The sequence below is a fragment of the Ischnura elegans genome, chromosome 10 (genome assembly GCF_921293095.1).
Source record: "Ischnura elegans chromosome 10, ioIscEleg1.1, whole genome shotgun sequence".
Lineage (NCBI taxonomy): Eukaryota > Metazoa > Arthropoda > Insecta > Odonata > Coenagrionidae > Ischnura > Ischnura elegans.
In genome coordinates, this window is record NC_060255.1 from 52,254,540 (window position 1) to 52,275,519 (window position 20,980).

General features: G+C 38.0%; 1 protein-coding gene across 1 annotated transcript in view; it reads right to left on the bottom strand.

The window, feature by feature from the left end:
- The window catches only part of LOC124166431 (piggyBac transposable element-derived protein 3-like), a 46,619-nt gene extending 31,043 nt beyond the window's left edge, over positions 1 to 15,576 (bottom strand). Inside the window, exon 1 of the mRNA XM_046543963.1 lies at positions 14,689 to 15,576. Coding sequence (XP_046399919.1) covers positions 14,689 to 15,576 — 888 coding nt within the window. The remainder of the gene's footprint in view (positions 1 to 14,688) is intronic.
- Between the last annotated feature and the right edge of the window lie 5,404 nt (positions 15,577 to 20,980).

Below are 20,980 nucleotides of genomic sequence, written 5' to 3' on the forward strand. Positions count from 1 at the left end.
AGCCCATTAAGGTTGGATAGGATAGTTTTGAGAAGAGCAATCAGTGATGAGCCTCATGCATGCGCTCACTCTGCCATTGGCTGCGGTCGTGTAAACGCTGTTGTATGAATGGCAGTGTTATCTTTGCAAGTATTCTGGAGAAAACTACGTGACATCATTCAACCCAATTGTATCGCGAGGGGTGAGGAACTGCTAATCATGCGAGTGATCTGCCAAGGGTATTGGAAAGCTAATGGTCTGACGCAATCCAAGGTGAGCATTTTCCTCGAGTATTCGTGAGTATGCTCCTGATTGATTTATTTTGAGATTTGATCAAGTGCCCTCCAATTCATTTTAGAATCAATATTCGATGAATGGGTGAAATCAAACCATCTTAAATGGATATCTAAAAAATAATTAAGATAAGTGGTCAAGAAATGAAAAAAAAAAATTTCTCGGGAGAATTGGGTAAGTGAAAAAAAAACGTTACGGTTTAGAGAGCCCGTAATGCATTTGGAAATCTAATGGAATCCAAATATTTGAGCTGGATGACGTCAAAATAGTATCCAATGGCAAAAAACGTTCACCTGAAATGAGATGGCAAGCATGGCGTTGCAAAAACGGGGGGTGTAGCGATTTCCTGTGGATTCTCAGGATTGTGTTGGTCGTGTGGGAAGGCGGTGGAAAATCACAGGTTTGGAAGATATCCTCGAAGATGGAGTGAAGAAGAGTATGAAGGCAAATAGATTTACAGGGATAAAATTAAGATGGCACGGTTTTATCTTTCGCTCAATCTGCAGGGCCCGGTTTGTTGTTCGGCCAAGTTGGAGTTAAGGGGGCTTGGATGAAAAGGGAAATGTGCCTAATCAAAGAGTTGAGGAAGGGAAAGAAAATGATTCCTTGCATTTATCTAGGCATTTTCGTCATACTGTCTAGCGCTTTTAAGTTGCAGGCTATATGGTATTGTATTTGGAGAAGCAGACCAACAGCTGAGGTCCTTTATGCAATAAGGGGAGGGTATGGTAGGAAGGGTGGAGAGAAAACCGGTGACAGCATTAGCCTACTCTAAACCAAAGGTGCCCAAGGGACCAGGGCCTAATGTCCCATCCGACGGACGGAGTATTGAGCTTGAAATGTCCTCCACACATCATTCGAGTAGGAATCGGGCTGTCTCTAAAAATTCTCTGCCGGGATTTGAACCCGGACTGGATGTGTAGCCAACTCTCAAGTCACCATACACACCCGATCCCCTTCAAGATGTTCTTAAAATACAAGGTGGTGAAACCATCACATAGTTCGGCCACAAATGAAGTCAACCATTAATTGCGAGCAAACATTTTGATAAAATTAATTTTAAGTTAAGTGTATCACTCATTCGTTGTTTTTTATTTGGATTGTGCTTTCCTTTCACGTGCTTCGAATTTAGAGCCGCGCTGATGGAAACTCACAGTGCTCCTTGAGAGATTCAGAAATATTTTTTTCTTGAGAACAAATGATTCACTACAACATTCAATTTTACACTTAGATGAAAAATGTTCACCATTTCGTGGCTTACTATGCTCAGTAATCTTTTTTTACACGCTCAAATATGTGTCCTTTTAAGTCCGGGCAATCAAAAGCTAAATAATAAATTAAGTAGGTTGCTAAGATCTATGTCATAATGTTATATTCAGTAACTGCTTTGCTAAAATGAGAGTTACTAAGTTAATAAGATAAAAATGATTTGTTTACCTGTATAATTGTGATCAACGACGGATCCAGGATTTTTTCTCGGGGGGCATCAGGGCCTTAAGGGCAAACGTTCTTCTCATGTTTGGGATTAAAGACTATATGCAACAATTACTGTATGAAATATAATCTTAATTTTAATATAAAAGTTATAAATATGTAAATAATTATAACTTTTTTATTAAAATATAAAATTAATTTAAAGTTGTCTTAAAATTCTGGTCTGTTTTTAAGCGTCTCGGGGGGGGGGGGGGGGGGGGGGCACGTGCCACCTCCCTAAATCCGCGTATGAATGTGGTGCTAATAGTTCTTCGGCAGAAATTATTATGTGCTCAAAACTCTATCGTTTATACCGTTAATAATAGTTCTCGATAATAAAAACCATTGCTCAATTTTCATTTTGATATGTTCTCGAGTTTATGGAATTGCGTTCCGTATTGTTGAATTTCAATTAACCGGCAATTTTTTATAGCCATGATGTGTAGCAATTACTTTCGTTTTCCCCTCAGAAATATAGGATATAATTAACAGAACTAGCTACTTGATAGCTAGATAGATAGATATTCTCGATACTTTCATTTAATGTAAGGATTTTCATGTATCGATTGCCTCTTAAGCTCTCGTATTACAGTATTATACACTCAAGAGCTTAAATGCCATGCCAGTAAATTGCAAGCGATACCTTTTCTGAAGATATGGCAAGCACATTGTGCCTGAATCTCTTATATATAGAATATATTATCTTCTCCAGATTAATCCAGAAAGATTACTTATTAAATGGCTTTTTCGAGGGAAATTTTTATTTTCCATCACTCTGGGTTAATCAAATCATCGCCACCGATTGGAATTGTGATTTGGAAATCCTCTTAATTTTTTTCCCATAGTTTCACCCGTTCGCGAGTAATCTTTTTGATCGTCGAACGATTTCGCTTTTCCATAATCTCGTTCATGCACGTATTGAGATCCCCTGGTAGCCATAAAAGGCTTTGGGGCCATCCGTACCTCAGCCCTCTCTTATCCATTCCGCGGTCCTGGAGATCGAGGTGGGCAGGAAGGGGGTATAGTACTCTGGAAGGATTGGATGAGAAGTGGAAAGTTATAGATGGTTCAGAAAGCTGAGGAAGAAGCGCCGTGGACTGGTGAGGGGCAAAAATGAGAAGGTGGACCGGGGGACACAGCATTGGTTTAGGTTTTAGTGCCTTGGACGTGGGATGAGAATCTAAGGAGGGCCCTGGGAAAGGAAAGGAGTGAACTGCTTGGCCCAGCTATGGGGAGGATATCACGAGGAGGAAGAGGTAAGGGGTGGAAGGTGAAGAATGATTGGTTTTTCGAGGGTGGGGACCCCTGGAGGGGGGGGGGGGTTCTTCGGGAAGGGACGACTGCAGCCAGGTTTTTTTTTCGGGGGACGGAGTAAGACTTTGTTTGGGGGGGGTGTGGTTGGAGATAGGGTGGTAAAGTCGGGGTCCCCCGCGGGGTGGGAGTTGCTAGGAGGGTTGGAGAGGGGGTCCTGGGTGAGGAAGATTGGATTGGTGCAGAGGGAGATGAAGGATAGCCGGATGGATATGAAGGGAGAAAGATAGAGCAGTCGAGTTGAATGGGAATGTGGAGAAGGCATGGGTGTGAGGGATGGGCGATGTTGATGGTGAAATGTATCGATGCTTGTCAGATGCGATGCTTTTATTTTTTCGATTTGGTTCTTTAAGATTACTCTGGAAGATTAGGCTTAGAGATACTGTGGGTCGAAAATGTTTCCCTTGAAAGGCTGTCGTCATTTCTGCTTTTCGGAAGAATTAGACCGCGCCTGAAGCTGAATATTGTTCTAAGTCCACGCTCACGAAGCATTTTGATATGGTGGGAAATGATTTTTTTACTTCTTAACCAGATAATGAAGTTAAGGAGGAAATGCTTTTATATATATCATGTTTTTGCGATTTGCTTCTTTAGGATTCTCCAGGAAGACTTGGTATAGAGATACTACGGGTCGAAAATGTTTCCCTCGAAAGGCTTTCGCCATTTTCGCTTTTCGGAAGAATTAGACCATGCCTGAAGCCGAATGTTGTTCTAAGTCCTCGCTCATGAAGCATTTTAATATGGTGTAAATTCATTTGCTTGCTTGCCAACCAGATATTGGAATGTAGGAGAATATTCTTTTATATTTGTCATGTTTTTGACCTGAATAACTGTAAATTATAGCGACATACACCTTAATGTCCCCTCTGGGACGTTATGTTTTTTTATATTTTAAAATTAACTTCTCGTTATAACAACCTCGAGGAAACGCATTACAAATTATTTCGCTTATAAAGTGTGTCGTTTTGAGTAACGTATATCATTAGAGAAAGTTGATTTTGCATAAGTGCGTAGTGTTCAAGTTGTGCTATTTAATTTGTTAGGATACTTGAAGTTATTCATTTTCGGTTACTACCGCGTCGGTTGCTGTGTCCAAGACAACAGTTTCACTAGCACCACTACCAGCGTCTTTAGGTCATTGATAATCATTTACTCGCTACTTTTTTGACTTAGATACAACCTTTAGAAGCTATAAGTTTCCAATTTTGGATGAACGTACCAAAGAGCAATTTTCATCCACTACGCATGGGACCAAGATTAAAACGGCTAAATACCAATCCACGTGGTGGACCTAAATATTTCATGTAAATGGTTACTTTTTAGATAGATAGAAACCCTGAAAACATTTCAGTTTCTTGAATTTCTCATCATCTATGTCCCTGAGGGGCTTGGTCAAAATATCCCTTCCCCACCCTCTCGCCCCAAACATGAATCAGCTTCGCTTCTACAATTTCTCAATTTCGCAGCAAAAAATCTTCAAAAAATTTGAAAAACTGTCATTGAACGAATGATCATCTATATATATAAAAGAAAGTCGAAAATCGTGTTAGTTAGAACACTTATAACTCGAGAACGGCTGCACCGATTTCAATGAGATTTGGTTCTTTGGATTCGTCTCAGGCGGGGTTAACATATAGGCCATTAAAAAAAGGATAATTTCACACAAAAAATTCATCTCTTTCCTATGGACATGCTTTTAGGAGTTATAGTAACACAACAATTGATAAGTCGGTCAAAACTACAAATTAAATACTTTGTTTTGTTTTTACCACTTTAATAACTGAATTTAGTAACAATATAACATTTTAATAACTAAATATATTCAAAATATTAATTAAATTGAAATTACATTTTTTAAATTTAATTCGAGCTGATTCGAGCGTGGCCCAACTCGAGTTGACACTTCACTACCGTGTTTGTAAACAAATCTCCAAGCAACTGTTGACAAACGGTAATGTCCGTGTTCCGAATCAAAGATGGTTGATTTAGCGAGCAAGAACGAAGATGTGGATGACTAAAACGAGGTAAATTCAAATAGTTCGTACTCTGCATGGATTCGAATCTTTTAAATGTGTAACAAACGAAGACGAAATCACCAACTATCTATCTGAATATTTTAAGTCCTTGGACGTACCTGGCTTACCAAGGCACGATTTACAGAAAAATGTAGTTTCTGTGCTCATGATCTTTCGAAGCCTAAACCAACCATAACTATCCAACGGAACGTGTGTGATCATTAAAAAATTGGTGATGAATGTGATTCACGCAACTTTACTCAAAGGAAAATTCAAAGGTTAGGAAGTCCTCATTCCGTAGATTCCATGATCTCAACTCATATGTCCTTTTGAGCTTAAACGTATCCAATTTCAAATTCGTTATGCACTCGTGATAACGATTAAAAAATTGCATGGTCATTCTTTCAGTTTTTGTGTTGTTTGTGATCATGTGCTAATGAAAACCCATGATTTTCTCATGGTCAATTTAGCGTGCTATGTTCACGAGTGGATAAACCATCCTCTGTATTTCTTCCTTCGCTTCAAGTGCGTAGCTAGGATAGGGGGTTTTGGGCGCAGCTAATACCACGGGTTTGTAGGGTATAGAAAACTCGCTAAGGTAAGCGGGAAGTGTGGGGGCACTTCCCCCAGACATTTTTTAAGATAAATGGTTCAAAATAGTGGGTTTTGTGGCTGTGTGAATAGTTAAATATGTTTTGTTTGTTAGTCATCCGTCCCCCTAATATTAATAACAAAATCTTTCATAAAAAAATTCTCTAAGCTCTTGGGGGGGGGGGGGGGGGGTTATCCCCCAAAGCCTCCCCTCGCTGCGTCACTGCTTTGCTTCGCTATATTTATTTAGCTTCATCCGCTTCATCTTGCGCCTGATACAAAACAAAAACTGTTGTTTATCAGAAGGTGGTTGACGCAAGACATTAAACCCGAATGTGTAGGGCTCACCGTGGTGCGTTTACGCATGCAGTACGTTTACGCAGTGCATTTTTTCCAAATAGAGATACTAAAACTGGCGCGCCTTAAGTCATTTAATGCGAATGCTGCTTCATAGGGGCTTTTCTTGCACGATTTTGAGCATCAGTCAAGCGTCGGTCTGGGGTTGTGTCAACCTGCCCTCTGAAAGGGCCAAGTGTATGCAACAGACTTGGACCTAAAAACATTTTTTTACAGCTAATTACGCAAATAGCCAACAACTGAATGCGTATAATTTTTATTTCATAAACTGCTTTATTAAACCACAATGCCCAAAATTTCTTAAACCAAAACGTAAGAAAATTTGTTGAAAAAAATCCGCGTAAACGTGCTCCGATCCACCCCATGTAGATTCAATAAAGAAAATGTCTTTCTGACAAGCAATTTTGGTACTCATTTACGTAGTTTATTGAATTTGTATCGTTATTTTATTATAATAAATTAAACATGATTAAAAACGATACAGCCGCTCTTGATTTATAAATGGTGTAAGTAAACTGTAAGTTCATTGATTGTTAGGCGGTACGAAGTTCGCCGGGTCAGCTAGTAAGAATATATTTACAAGAGTAACTATCGTCTCCTATACATGGAACCTAGACTCACATGGCTAAATCCGAGATTTCTTTGGATACGAGATTTTTTGAGAAAAACTACGATAGCGTATGATCTTAAGTTTTCCCGGCGTATCAGTTGCAGAAACGTTTCTCGGGTTTTCCACCGGTTGATGTCGTCCATGTCTCCCGACGTTTCGATCCGCGACTTGCTAATCATCCTCAGGGGATCTTCGGAATTCTTCGGAAGATCCAGGATGATCAGCAAGTCGCGGATCGAAATGTCGGGAGACATGGACGACATCAACCGGTGGAAAACCCGAGAAACTTTTCTGCAACTACGATAGTGTTCGTTGTCATGACATTACTTCCGATTGGGATCCATTAAATTTTGAGGGCTATCGCGATTTTCACATAACTTATTAATCAGTAATCTTTAAATGCAAGACGGATACGATGAGATTAATAATATTTTAAAATCAGAGTCTTCCGTAAGCTTTGGCCTAGTGGTACATCAGTGTGGAGTTGTTCGTTACAGCAACCATATTTCAATTCGAGATTTCGTGATGGGTCTTATTGGCTGTCTACGACAATAGTGTTTTTATGTAGTTTATTGGAGCTGGAAAATGTATTTCCTTTCAATTTATAGCTCAAAAAGAAGGAGAAGAAGTGTCAGAATCGTTATGAAATGTAATTTAAAAGTGTTTCAATTGGAAATTTTTTCCATTTCCGATGATAGTAATTGAAGTTGGTAGTGCTCTTGATCGCCTTTTTTTGGCTGGCCTTATATTTTTGATATTTTTTTGTTGTTCGTGTTTGGCTATGTATATATAAACTTTCAAGTATTACAATAGCATTAAAGGAATAGTCATGAATTTCTATAATGCGCCAATTTTTGCTGTTTTTTTGCGGCTAAAAATCACATTCTTCATCATTTGGATAATTCATGTGGTTGTGCAAATATACACTTTTTTGATGGAAAAAAATGGTGGCCCAGCATTTTCAAGTGGAAGACTATTGAGAATCGATCATCGTGGATCGAAGACTTAAACTTTATTTGAACTAGATTGGGAGTTTGCCAAACAATGTGCACTCATCTGCTGGAAAGGAAGGCTTGAAGATTTAAATCCCAACGCTTCGAAAGAAAAATTCGACTCATCCCCTTCATTTTAACTTTGGGCTACTCGTAAGATTCCAGCAATAGTTTTGGGCCCATAAAATTGGGATGAATTCCACGTGGAAGTACTTTTGCCCGACAAAGGAGTATTCGAGTTCCATTCATTGCGCATTGAGGAGATCGTAGCTACAAGCCCCACTTTTTCAGTTCTCACGAACACGGTTATCCTAAGGCCATTGTTAGCTCGTTCAATTAGATTCTATATTGGGTTAATTTCACTCAGAAAGTTTTCCGCTACAAAGAACGATTAAGACTAATAGAAATGGTATGTGAAGTAAAACATTTCATCTACAGCTCGGGGTAGTGTTTGGGAGTAATTCTGAAGTATCCTATCCCTCATTAGTTGAATAAGAGCGAATGATTAACTCTAGGAAAGATGCATGAAGTCTCCCAGGACCAAATAAACTCATGATGTATCATCTTTCTCTCACTCATCTTTTTCTTCAAAATTCTATTTATTTTTTACGATAGATTTTCGTGAATTTTTTTTTGTTGCTCATTTATCATAATCAAAGCTATTTATTCCAAGATGCACTTAAGTAATTTTACCCTAAATAAAAAATGATATGGTTCGCTAATATTTTCTTACTAAAGGATTTTCTTATATGATATATCGAGTTGTGATGATTTTTCTTTGCTGAGCATTGGAGTATTCTCATTGGCATAAAAGTTTGATATATATAAACTTGCATGAAAAGAATGTATTGTTTTTACTAAAGTGTAGGTTAATTATTTCACAGTAACTTTCATAGTAACTTTGTAGAATTTAGTATGCTGCTAATGTCGTAGTAATTCACAATTCACATTCTCTATGAAACACTATTAATGGGAATTATTTGATACTATTTTGGGTTTACATTTACTGTATTTCCACATTCATGGATTCCCGATGCAATAATGAACATTTATACGAATATTTTAGCGATAATTCTCCGCGGAAAGTAGAACTGTCCATCAAAATACTTTTACTGCGATTCCTTCTCAAGCGCCGTTAGCAAAAACTTTTAAGGGAAATCCGCAAACCTTTATCGACTCGGGTTGTGAACGAAGTTATTATGTTTGATACGAAGTTTTTTGTTTGAAAATAGACTAAATGACACGCATTCTAGCAAGTTTTCGATGATATATTGGAATCACTTCCTCAATATTTTGATTAAAGAAATTTCACACCCCAAAATAAAAATAGCTGCTCCATGATAATTATTTAATGCATGTGTATGGTATTTTTTAGTGATTAGTGACCTCAGCTTGATTTTAATAATTTCCAATTGATTTACTCTCAAGACTGTTCAGACTGGTATAATAACTTAATTATTACGAGGAAGTGTGCAAATTGAAAACTAAGCCCTAGAAAAATAATTAAGTAGAAGGAAAAAATTCACTTCAGAGACAAAGGAAACTTGATATTTTTAATGGGGAATTAGGGATGAATCTTTTTATCACCGATAAAAGAACAACAAAGAAAGAAAAGTGTTCTCTAGTCATCCCGTACCTTGAGATACAAAGGATCAGTAACATATTTTTAATAGCGTAAATTATTAATAATTAATCATGTTTTAATTAAGTAATAATTGAAAGAAGTTATTAGTGAAAAGGAAAAGGCAATATAATACAGTATTGCTTTGGTGATGAATTTATTAAATGGAAAGGAATTTTTTAAATGAAGTCTAATAATGAGGAAATATATGAACTTTGTTTCTCATAATATAGGCATAGGAAATCAGTTCATGAAAAGGAAATTTGTTATTTATCGATCTGTGAAATTCTTTTATGACACGTAATATAACTTTTTTTAGTCGTAATCAGCATTTCAAAGAATTTATATGCATTAGTTTTTTTTAGCTGAACGTGTGGCGATGCTTGCTTCGGGTTCAAGGTTAATTTATTTAGGAAAAATTAATAAGTTATTTACATTTCTTAATTATTTTTTTATTCCACTCTCGTGCGGCGCAAAATATAAATTTGAATGCCTAAATTATTGCTCTGCCATCAGAATAGAAAAATAATGTGCATGAATCTGCACCAGCCGCTGCTTTAAGCTAAGGTATAATGGTAACCCAAATTCAGGCTAACCTAAGGGTTACCAATATTACAGTGTACGGTTACCATTTGTTACTCATATATTCGTGGTGAACTATGCTGAGGGGGAATAAATGATATCATTATAGTTATTCTTAAAAATTTATCAATTTCTGCAATTATATGACATTTTTATTAATAGGCTTCATTCATACCTCGGTTTCATTTGTGAACATTTTTTCCAAATTAGCTAAGGTAACCCTCAATCACACATTCTATGACTTCAAAAAAATATATTAATCTATTTTCATGTATTTTTAGACTCTCTCTGATTAATTTTCAAATATTTATATAATTTTTCTTACGGAATACTAACCATAGACTATCAATAGTGTGCGTCTAACAAAAAAATGCGGTCAGAGTACCAAGGGAAATATAGCTTTCGGGAATGATATAAAGGCTTTCATGATGTTATTGTAGAGAAATTTCTACGATAGCATGAAGTATACGTAGGTTTATTATTACAATTTTATTCTGCTTCAGCTTTATATTCTATTGATATTTTATATAACTTTAAACTCAAACGTTGAAAATTTAAAATATTGAAAATGGCCAGGCCATTTTCTTTACTTTCCCCGCATCCTATATCAATAAAAAAGGTAACTCATATTCCTTGTATCTTATTATTTCATGAATCTGAAATGTTTATCAATATGATTATATGTTTTGTCGCACTTATGGATTAAATTTTGATGTTTTGTTCTTTTGGGAGTGTGGTCGACGCGGCGCGACGACTTGAGTCTCAATACGTTACATGTTAATTACTCCGTGATATTCATCGCAAAATTTTTTAATACGTTTGCAATTTAAACTAACAACTTTCTAAAGCATTAAATTTTGGATATGCGTCTTATTGCTACGAGTTTTTTTATTATAATAAATTAAATTCAGTATTTTATTAATACTAATGTATCCATCATTATTATGCATTAATTTGTTGTCCATTCATGAAAATAAGTATTTAATGAATGATTTATTGTAGTTAAAATAGTTATTTCTACTTTCATGCATTTCGTTTAAGAGTTTCAAAATGGTGTCTTTGAGACGCCGTGCGACTGATTGCGTTTCAAAATGTTACGCGACTGACCGAGAGTTAATGTTTTTCAAGAGTTCTATTTTATGGTTAAAGTATGAATATTAAATTATAATTTAGCCTACCGAAATATATATCCATTTCTTTTGTGTAAATCTCCTTGTAGTTTTTTTTATTTTCAGAATATTCTCTCGAAAAACAACGACTAACTTTAATCGGCTCTCTATGTATGGGGACAGGGGAGGTGGTAATCACACTTCTGGAGTAAAAGAGCCCTAAAGGGAGGAAGAAGACTTCATTTCGTGTCAGTCACGTTCTGATTCGTCGCGTCTCTACTCAATGAGATTTTGGTCGGATGGACATTTAGGGAAAGCCTTTGAAGTAGACCCGGGAGAGAGAGAGGGATGTCCGACGCTTAGGAAAACATAAGAGACTAACAGCCCACCCGGTGTCGTTTGGGAAGGATAGTAGGCACCCACAGTATTGGGAACTTGTAATTCATTTTCACATGGCAGGATTTTTAGGTAAAGAGACGAAGTAGTTATGATAATAGTTTGCATACCAAACAGCAAAAAATACTCCAAAAAGTTGTCTTGAGAATCAAAGAAACTGGATAGCGTAGTGGTCTATGCAGTGGCCCGGAAAGCCGAAGGTTCATGGGTCAATTCCCGGTCCAGGAGAATTTTTCTCATAGAAATTCCAATAGGCATTGGAATAATATGAAGTTTAGGAAATATTGAATAGTAGCAGACCTCCCACCGTCGCTCGGGTAGGATATTTATTACCCAGGGAAGTGGGAAACTTGGAAATTGGAATTAATGGTATAAGTTTTAGGCAAAGGAACAATCTATGTATGATGATGGGATGCATATATAACAGCATACAATAAAAAAAAACGATTTCCGTACATCGCGCACGGGAAACATTGATCATTGTCTGTGTATGCACGTGCACCAGTGGCGGATACAGATTTGCCAAACATTGCAAAACCACAATTGTAACTTTTTTATATCATAAGATGGCGTTGTCTTTTACATGTTTATAATCACTTTAAATAAAATTTTCATATACTTTGCCTGTTACTTGATCATCTTTTATTACGATAAAAGTAAAGACAACTCAAGATATGCTGCGCCCCCCCTTGAGTTTTTTCTGTATCCGCCACTGACGTGCACACACCAAAAATGTTGTGTGAGATATTACCCCAGGAAAAAGGTTTACACCGTGAGGATTGACGGGTAAGAGTAAGTTTGATTTTTTCCCTGTGAGAGCGTCGAGGGGTGTGCCAACCCAGTTCGATATCCAACCACAGAAGTTGTGTGACGAGACGTAAGAAACGGTAATGAGAAAACGACGGGAAGGACGCTTCGTGCGCCGCCGGAAGTAGACTACGTGGAGAAAGATTTCTTGCTTTCTCGGCGAATAGACTTAGTGAAAAATTCTCGGGCCACCGGGTCAGGAACTCCATAACTGCCGACGTGGGGGATCGGGTTGGTGTGGTGGCTAGAGTGTTAGCTTCCCACCCGGCGGGCTCGGGTTCAAATCCCGGCAGTGGCAGAGAATTTTCAGAGACTACCCGATCCCTGCTTGAGGACATTGTGGAGGACATTTCAAGCGCAACACTCCGTCCGTCGGATGGGACGTTAAGCCGTGGTCCCCTTCGCGCCTTTCGTTAAGAGCAGGCTAACGCCGACGCCGGGTTTCTCTCCACGCTTACTTCCACACCCTTCCCTCATGGCGCAAATGAACTCAGCTGTCGGTCGCCTCCTCCAAATACCATACCACCATACCATATTGCCAACGTTTCTATTCGCTGGGAAAGCACGAAATCTTTCTTCACCTACCTTTACGGGGAGGATATGCACCGCAGCATTCGGACCTTTGAACAGCTGCGGATGGATAAGGCGAGCTTTCTGAGCTCTCTTGCCTTTTTGCTGAGATGTCGAGATGAAGAAACGGTCCCTACCTTCGCCCAGCTTCGGTCATCGGTGAAGTCGCCAGCGGCCCAACGAATTCTACGGCGGACAAGCCTAGCATTGGTCCGTGAACGGATCCACCAAAAACGGTGATCTTTAGATACAATTGGCAAGAAACTTACGACAGCCAATCAGCAGTCACCTGACCACCAGAGTGACTGTATATAAGCAAGTTAAAAGTCACACTCGCCACTCACAGCCCTGAGGACGATGACCGAGTCGGAAATCGTTAAGTCGGCAGTTATGGAGTTCCTGACCCGGTGGCAATCCCGAGAACTCTTCACTAAGTAGACTACGTGGTTCGGGGCATGAATTGCACCTACGCAATAACTTTGGTCGCACCATAACATTGACCATTACGTGTATCTAGCGATTTGATCGATGGATTTTTCTTCCTCATAGGAAAATGCAATATAATCGCTGGCGAATTAATTGCATATGCTTGGTTTCGCTTATAGTAGGACCCGCCCGCCTTTGTGACGGTGCGGGATTCCTCGTCCCTTCCCTTCCTTCCCTATCCCCTCCCAGGAGGAGTCGTCGGACTCCTATCGCGGCGGCGCCTCCTTCTTTGTTCCTTCCCGTCCTTCCGCTTCTGGGTGCAGAGGAGAAGAGCTTGCGCTTACAGTCCCTGCCCCAGGAGTGTAACCTTGCGAGCCCGCCCTGGAGTCTAGTTTCCACTGGCCATTACGTGTGTCCGTACGTTTGTAGACCAAAAATGTCGAGTGAGCGCATGCCCCAGCAAAAAATTTCACCAAAAGGATTCATAGTCAATTGTAGTATCCTCTGGGTTATGTATTCCTTTGAGCGTGTCGAGAGATGTCTACCCGGCAAAATGCACAATCGCAGAAATTGTGTGACGTGCTTTTAAAAACGATAATGATAAAACAATGCAAAGGATGCATCGGGCACAATCACAAGCAACACTACGGGGTTTGAGAGCATGAGATGACCAATTTAAAAACTTTGGCTGCAATCCGTGCAGCCGTATTGAAAGCATAGCGGCCAAACTAATAGACGTACTCTTTTATATAGATAGATATTTCATTTTTATTTTATTCTCAAACCACCGGATACAGCTCTAATTGGTAATTTTATACCGGGGTATTAAAAAAATGTAACAATTAAACGAACACGAACAACTATGCCCTGGACCGGGGAAAACCTACCCAGACGGGACTCGAACCCGCGACCTCTTGTTTGGTATGCGAGGACGTTACCCCGCCGCTACCGAGGCCGGTGATATGAGGTAATGTAGACGATTGTTCACGGACGATGTGAATTCAAAGAAAATTTTTGTAATGCAAAGGCGGCAGAGAAGAACGGAAGAAGAAGACGAAAAATCATGTGGATAATGAGCTTCGGGAAATGGAACGAGGGGCATTAACCCATTAGTGCCCAAATGATTTTTTTTACAAAAATTTCAATTTTTTAACCTGAATTACTTTATATGAACTCATTGATACTAAAAAAATGATTTTTTAAATTTTTTGCATTTTTCAATGTAGAAATATTTACATGCAACTCAAGTTGCTCGTGGGCACTTGAGTGAACTAAATTCAGGATCTTCATTAGTATTGTAATGAGAAAGATACTTTTTTTTAAATGTTACATGTTAGTCATTTTATTCTTTTATATCACTAATTCGGATGCATCATAGATACAATGAGCATAAAATATTAGAGTTACATTTTTTTAAACAGTTTTTACCGGGTGTTTCCACCATGTACAAAATATTTCGTCATTTCTCATGAAATGCAAGAAAACATTCTGGGTGTAAAGAAATATTACATTTTTTGCAAATGTAAACTGTTCTTTTTTTACACTGAGCACATACTTTATACTTCGATGACCCTTTAGTTATCAAATGGTCTAAGTGATCAGTCCTGATTTCCTCAGCCCCCGTATGTGATTGTCTAAAACCACGTCCAGCAGATGGAGATCCAAAATGCCTCATCATGTACAGAGCGCATTCTCGTCGAAACTGTAAATGGTCCATTGTACTCCCCACATGTCGGTGTAACAACCAGCCCTGAACACATGACACGTCTACTGCCCAGGCGAAAAATGGCCACCACCACTTTTTTGTCCTGATGTTCACCCTATACATGGCCAATAGTTGGTCACATAAATCTACTCCTCCCATGAATTTGTTGTACTCTGCAATGGCAAGAGGAATAGGAACAGTAACATTTTTTTTCTCTTTCCTTGAGTAACGGTTTACAACCTTATTTCCTCCCTGGATACAATTTGTCATCATTGTTACCACTGCATTATCGTTCCAGCGAGTAACAAGTATGTCACCATTGGTTCTTTCCTCCATCGTTCCTCTAGCTTCTTTTTTGAATTTATTTTTTTCTGTTAACTCATTTTCTGCATACTTCACTCGATTTTCACGTAGTGTGCCAGTCCCTCCAATTTGCATATCCTTTAAAGTGTACAGTAACTTTTCAGATGTGAAAAGGTTATCGAAGAACAACCTTGAACCTTTTTCTAGTTGACTCTTTTCCAATAAGCCCACAACTACATCACCTCCTTGACCAAGATCAGACTTCGGGATTCGAGTACACAATCCTCCATAGGGCTCTGCGTGAATTATATGGCCATTTGATTCTGCCAGACACCATAGTTTGAACCCAAACCTAATTGGTTTTCCTTTTATAAACTGCTTTGCGCCATGTTTTCCATAATATGGATTTATAGTTTCATCAACACAGCAGTTCATCCTGGGAGGTAATAGCTTAAAATTTCTGTTTAAAAATTGAAATATTGGCCGTATTTTATATAATCTATCAGAAGTATCAAGGTTTGTGTTGTCTGCTAAGTGTAAGTAGCGGAGAATACCATCAAATCTATTCCTTCTCATTGTTTCTCTGACAATAGTGACATTGCAGTCATCATCTGTGTTCCAAAAGAGGCGTTTTCTGGGTAAAAAGTGGTATCCAGAGAATAGCAATATGCCAAGAAATGCATATATCTCTTCACTAGCTACGCTGAATCCATGATTCCCTCTCAAGTTCGCATACATATTTGTTTGTTCTACTATGTGCAACACGAAATCCTCAGAAAAGAAAACCCTAAAGGAATCAAAGGGTGACTGATTGATCGAGAATCTACTCGGAGTTAGAGGGGGGATAAACTCAGGTAATTTAAAATTTAACTCAGTTAAATCGCGCGACCATTTTTTTGTTGAATCTTGTAACTTGCGTTTTTTGGCCATCCTTTTGCACCCTTTGTATGTCGACGGTTGCTCTGACTGCGATTCTTCAGGCAGAGTTTCCCTCGAATGAAGCTGTCCTTCTGCATCCAAAACACGTCGTGGTAGATGCGTTGGATCTCCAGTCACTTCCGCATCTGATTCATCGGAATCTTCATCCGTAATAGCCTCAGCACCTTCCTCCGGTCCAGTTATAATTATTGTCTGCGGCCTGTGTTCGTCACCCTCTTCCTCAAGTATATTTATTATTTCATTTACGGTCAGACGCTGTCGAGACCTGAAAATACATCATTTAAGTTTATATTTACACGGGAAATCGTAAATTCATATGATATAAATAACTTGTTAAATGAACTTACATTTTAAAAGAATGTCTCAATAGACGAACAGTCTCAGCAAGAACAGCCCTCACTGCAAATCACTCGGCACCTACAAATGCTAATAGCAAAAAAGCTAGTTCATAAATGTTATAGACGTTTAAAGCATGGAAATGATCAATATTATGTAAGGTAATGTGGGGAGTATGCGACCCCTAAATAGCATACATCAATTTTAACTAGCTTAGGAAAATTTTCTAGGCTTGCTAAAACATGAGATTCAATGTATAATATGTAGGTGAATCACTGAAAAAATTCTCTCTCTATACGGCGGGGAAAGTGCGCCCCCCCATCTAAACTAAATATAATACCCGAGTTCCAAAATTTAGAGTAAAGCAAGGAAAACCATTCCATAAAAAAGAGGAAACAAGATACAGTTCTTACCTTACACCTCCGATGCGTTTATTCTTAGAGAACTGCGGTGTCGCCTCTCATCAAAACCAACTAAGACTACGAGATGAATGGACGGGTATATTTTCTAAGCATGTGAAACGAGAACTAAAGGGATAATTATTACAAAGTTGTTGGCTCTGGTTCCATTACAATGTATGGAATATGTTGCACTACCGCCACCTGCTTTGAGAACAGAAATACGATCTTCCTCAAGGGAGGTCGCACTTATCCCGCAGTCGCACTTACTCCACCTCACCTTAACATTTAGTAAGTAATACATAAGAAAAACCTTTTTACACCTTGTTGAATGCATGGGAAGAACTGAAACTGGTATTCAATCTTTCAAGGCAAAGGAGACAAATTCTAAGGGAAAGGCAAAAATTAGTACTACTATGTGCCCACGAGCAACTTCAGTTGCATCAAAAGTTTGACCATCAATAAAAAAATTATTTTCTAGCCAAATCACGAAATATTTTACTCAAAGAGAATTACATATTTACTTACCATTTTGGAGTATTCAAATCCAATATGCATTCCGCTGGACAGATGGTATATATTCCCGAGCAGCACAGAGTCAGAAGCACAATTGGCGGCGACGGACCCTAAAAGGGTCGGCGCAGCAAAGCACCGTTATCTCTTTGCTTGGACGCTTTTAAAAAATAACCTAGTTAGAAGAAGGAATAACCCTTAAATAGGGTATTCTCCTGCATATTTGTGAGCTTCCAGGAGGGAAGGAGAATTTTTTTTCCTTGATGCAACTTAAGTTGCTCGTGGGCTTTAATGGGTTAATGAAAGAAGTTGTCGTCGTGTAGGGGGAAGGAAGATTGAAAGGGGAGGGGATATTTTGAGTGGAATGAAAGGACATAGGGGAAGCGTTCGGAGACCGGACCAGGAACGTGACGGATTTAATAGCTGACAGCAGGGTGAATTCGAGTTTTACCCATCTTTTTCTTTTTTTTTTATAAAGATTTGACAAAATTCATCTTTCACTACCATCTTCCTTCTCATCACTACATTCTCTAGGGAGTGGGCAGACTTAAAAAGCCTCGTGGACGTGATAAAATTACAAAATAGTATCCCATCCTTTTCCTTCGTTTTGTAAGTAGTGCTTTTTCTCATTGGGCCTCGGTAATCTTTCAAATTTATCTTGACTCCTCCTAAGAGAATGATCAAACCGATTATTTTCAAAAGTAGTTATCACCTGATTCGTGAACATTTTCGCTAACCAAAAATTCCATGCAAACGTTAAGTAAGTTTACATATTTCTAGGGATCATTATTACCTATCTTTTGTGTGCCTTAAATATTACCAATGCAGAATACCTTCATCCTATGCAGTGAATGCACCATCGCCGCCGCCTTTCCAAGGCCTCATGCAGCTAGGTAGCCCCGTATATACCTACGTATTACCTTGCAACATAAATTATACGAAATAAACTGAAATTAAACATTTTTCTTATGATTTTCGTGACAAATGTAAATTTGAACTAAATTAGTAGAGTAAAACAAACCAATATAAAATACTGAATTTATGACAATAATATAAGAAGAAAGCTGAGTTGCCTTAGCTAAAGCAATCTTCATAATTATAAATTGATCGGAAACGTTTCTACTTTTTAAATACCAAATTGATATTAGAAAGTGAAACTTTCATAAACAAATTAATGAGTCATTCATGGTTAAATAAAAAACACAGTACTATTCCACAACCTTATATTTTTGTAGTCTACTAGTTTCAACGTTACAACGTCATTATCAAGACTAAATATCTATCTAAAAATATAAGGTTGTGGAATAGTACTGTGTTTTTTATTTAACCATGAATATCTCATCGTTCCACCAAGTAACGCCTAAATCTGTTGATTAAATTAATGAGTCATTGGCTGCGTTTAGTGGCACTCTGCAATTAAAGCGCGTTTTGGAGAACATCAGCACAGTATTTAGAGGCCCTATATATCGGATTGAGAATAATTTAAGTCACAGCATATTAAGTTGATTCAACACCTTAAACCTGAAATATTGTGAAAATAATACGCTTTGTGCACGAATTATACTTCACGTACGGAAGACCTCAGATGTAGAAGGTAGAAATGTCACCATACATCAATATTTAATTCGGAACGCATCCAGAAAGCGAGTGTTAATATTTCTAATACTAAGCATACGCTAAGTATTTATCCTATTGGAAATTTCATGTTTCTCAAATGGGGGTTCTCATTATCTCATCTGGCTATACAATAAAAATTTTCTAAATGAAACCTAAACGATTTCCTGCCACAGCATAGCACCATGAGCAAATAAAATTAACTGCAATTTAGGGTATACCAATTCCTCAGTTGGGGCTAAATGTACGTCTAAGTGTATTTTTGAAACAGAGAAGCTTAAAAAAATTACGATCATGAAGCACGAAAAAACATTTTTTTGGACTAAATTATGCGTGAAAATGTACATAAAACCATTGCTGGTACATGGAAAAATCTCTTCCCTTCTGGTATAAGCGTCTTTTGCTCCAATTTGTGTTCTTATTTTGAAAGAAGTTCCAAAAATAGAAAGACGAAAGAAAACGAAAAATAGTCTCACGTTGACTGAGAAATCCTTTAAGTGTTTGAAGTTATAAATCACGTCGCAACTTTTAGCCTATGTCGCAAGTTTTAAACCATGTCAAATAACCGTTTAAGTATGAGAATTTAATTATTCATGTCGGTTTTGAATATTTATTTTTCTCATTTTATAGATTATATTTTATTTTCGGGCAAAGCATACGATTTTTGAAGTTAACTGGCCTTCACGACTCGCTATATAATTTTGATTGTTTAATCATACAATTATTGTGACGAGGGACTGGTTTGAGGAGCATTTAACATGGTGCACTAAAAGAGTGCGTAATAATTGAATGTTACAGTCCTGATAACCAACGTTACCATAGAGTGATAGTTTTATTTGTAATTTGTATTTTTTTTTGCTTGTGACATCTTTTGTAACCTTATTTTATGAACGCTTTTACACCTACTTATATGATCGATTTCGCTCAGGAGAAATATGGTTTTACGAACCACATTCCCTCAACTAATAACGCAGTGGGAAAATTGCCAGTTGCCCATGAAGATGGATATTACACAAATAATGAATTCTACTTGCTTATTATATTATAATTAAGTATTAAATATATTTTTAAAGATTTATTTAAGTACTCATGGTACTCCTTAAATACTACGTTTCCGTCAGGTCCCTAGCACAGCTGTTAAAAATTTCACACGTTAACAGTTCTTGCACAGTCACAGTTGCGTAGTAAGAGCGGTCACCCCATTCGAAATATGAAAAAAATCCTTTTCTTCAACGTAAAAGAAAACAAAATATTGAAAAAATCATGCATTAAATAGAATTTTTTGAAAAATGAAGTATATTCGATGATGAAGTACTTAAATTAGTTTAGAGCTCTCTACTTAGTGCCCTGCTTTTCAAAAATTTTCCCCCGGAACCATCCGGTTTTGGAACGGGCACGAACGAAATTCCTGGCTGCGTCACTGCACACTGTGCAGTGCACAGTCATCCGCAATAAAGGTGAATAATGAAACATTATACTATGAAATCCAATTGTAAATAGGTTTAATAAAAGTACTACATTTATTAAGAGCGATATCGTTAGTTACGTATGACATACCTCCAGCGCAATGATGCCTCCTTATCACCGCCTATGAAAATTCCCCGCCTTAACCGAATAGATATCTTCTAGAGCGACACGGAGAAAATAATTTTACAGCTCCGCTACATGTCCAGATCCGACAGAAGTTATAAATTAGGAAAGATATTTAGCGGATAGGCTAATAACCGATTAGGATAACCGGCTAATAGGATAAGCGTTTTAATATAGGTATGGGGACTCGTTTTTCCCCCGAACGATAAAGGACTTTAATAAATGCTCTCCTTAATTTCGCATTACCTTTTTAGGTGTAAGCGGCTGGTGCCCTAATACCCCCTGCCGCACGCCTTTTAGACGGCTTGAGGGGTAGTATTTTGATGTAGATGTAGAACTGCTCTCTCCCAATCGCCCGCAATACGTTCTCTTTCCACTCGTCCTGTACGTTCAATATATTCGATGGAAACGCCATTCCTCACCGTCTCTTTTTATATCTCTCCCTTCTT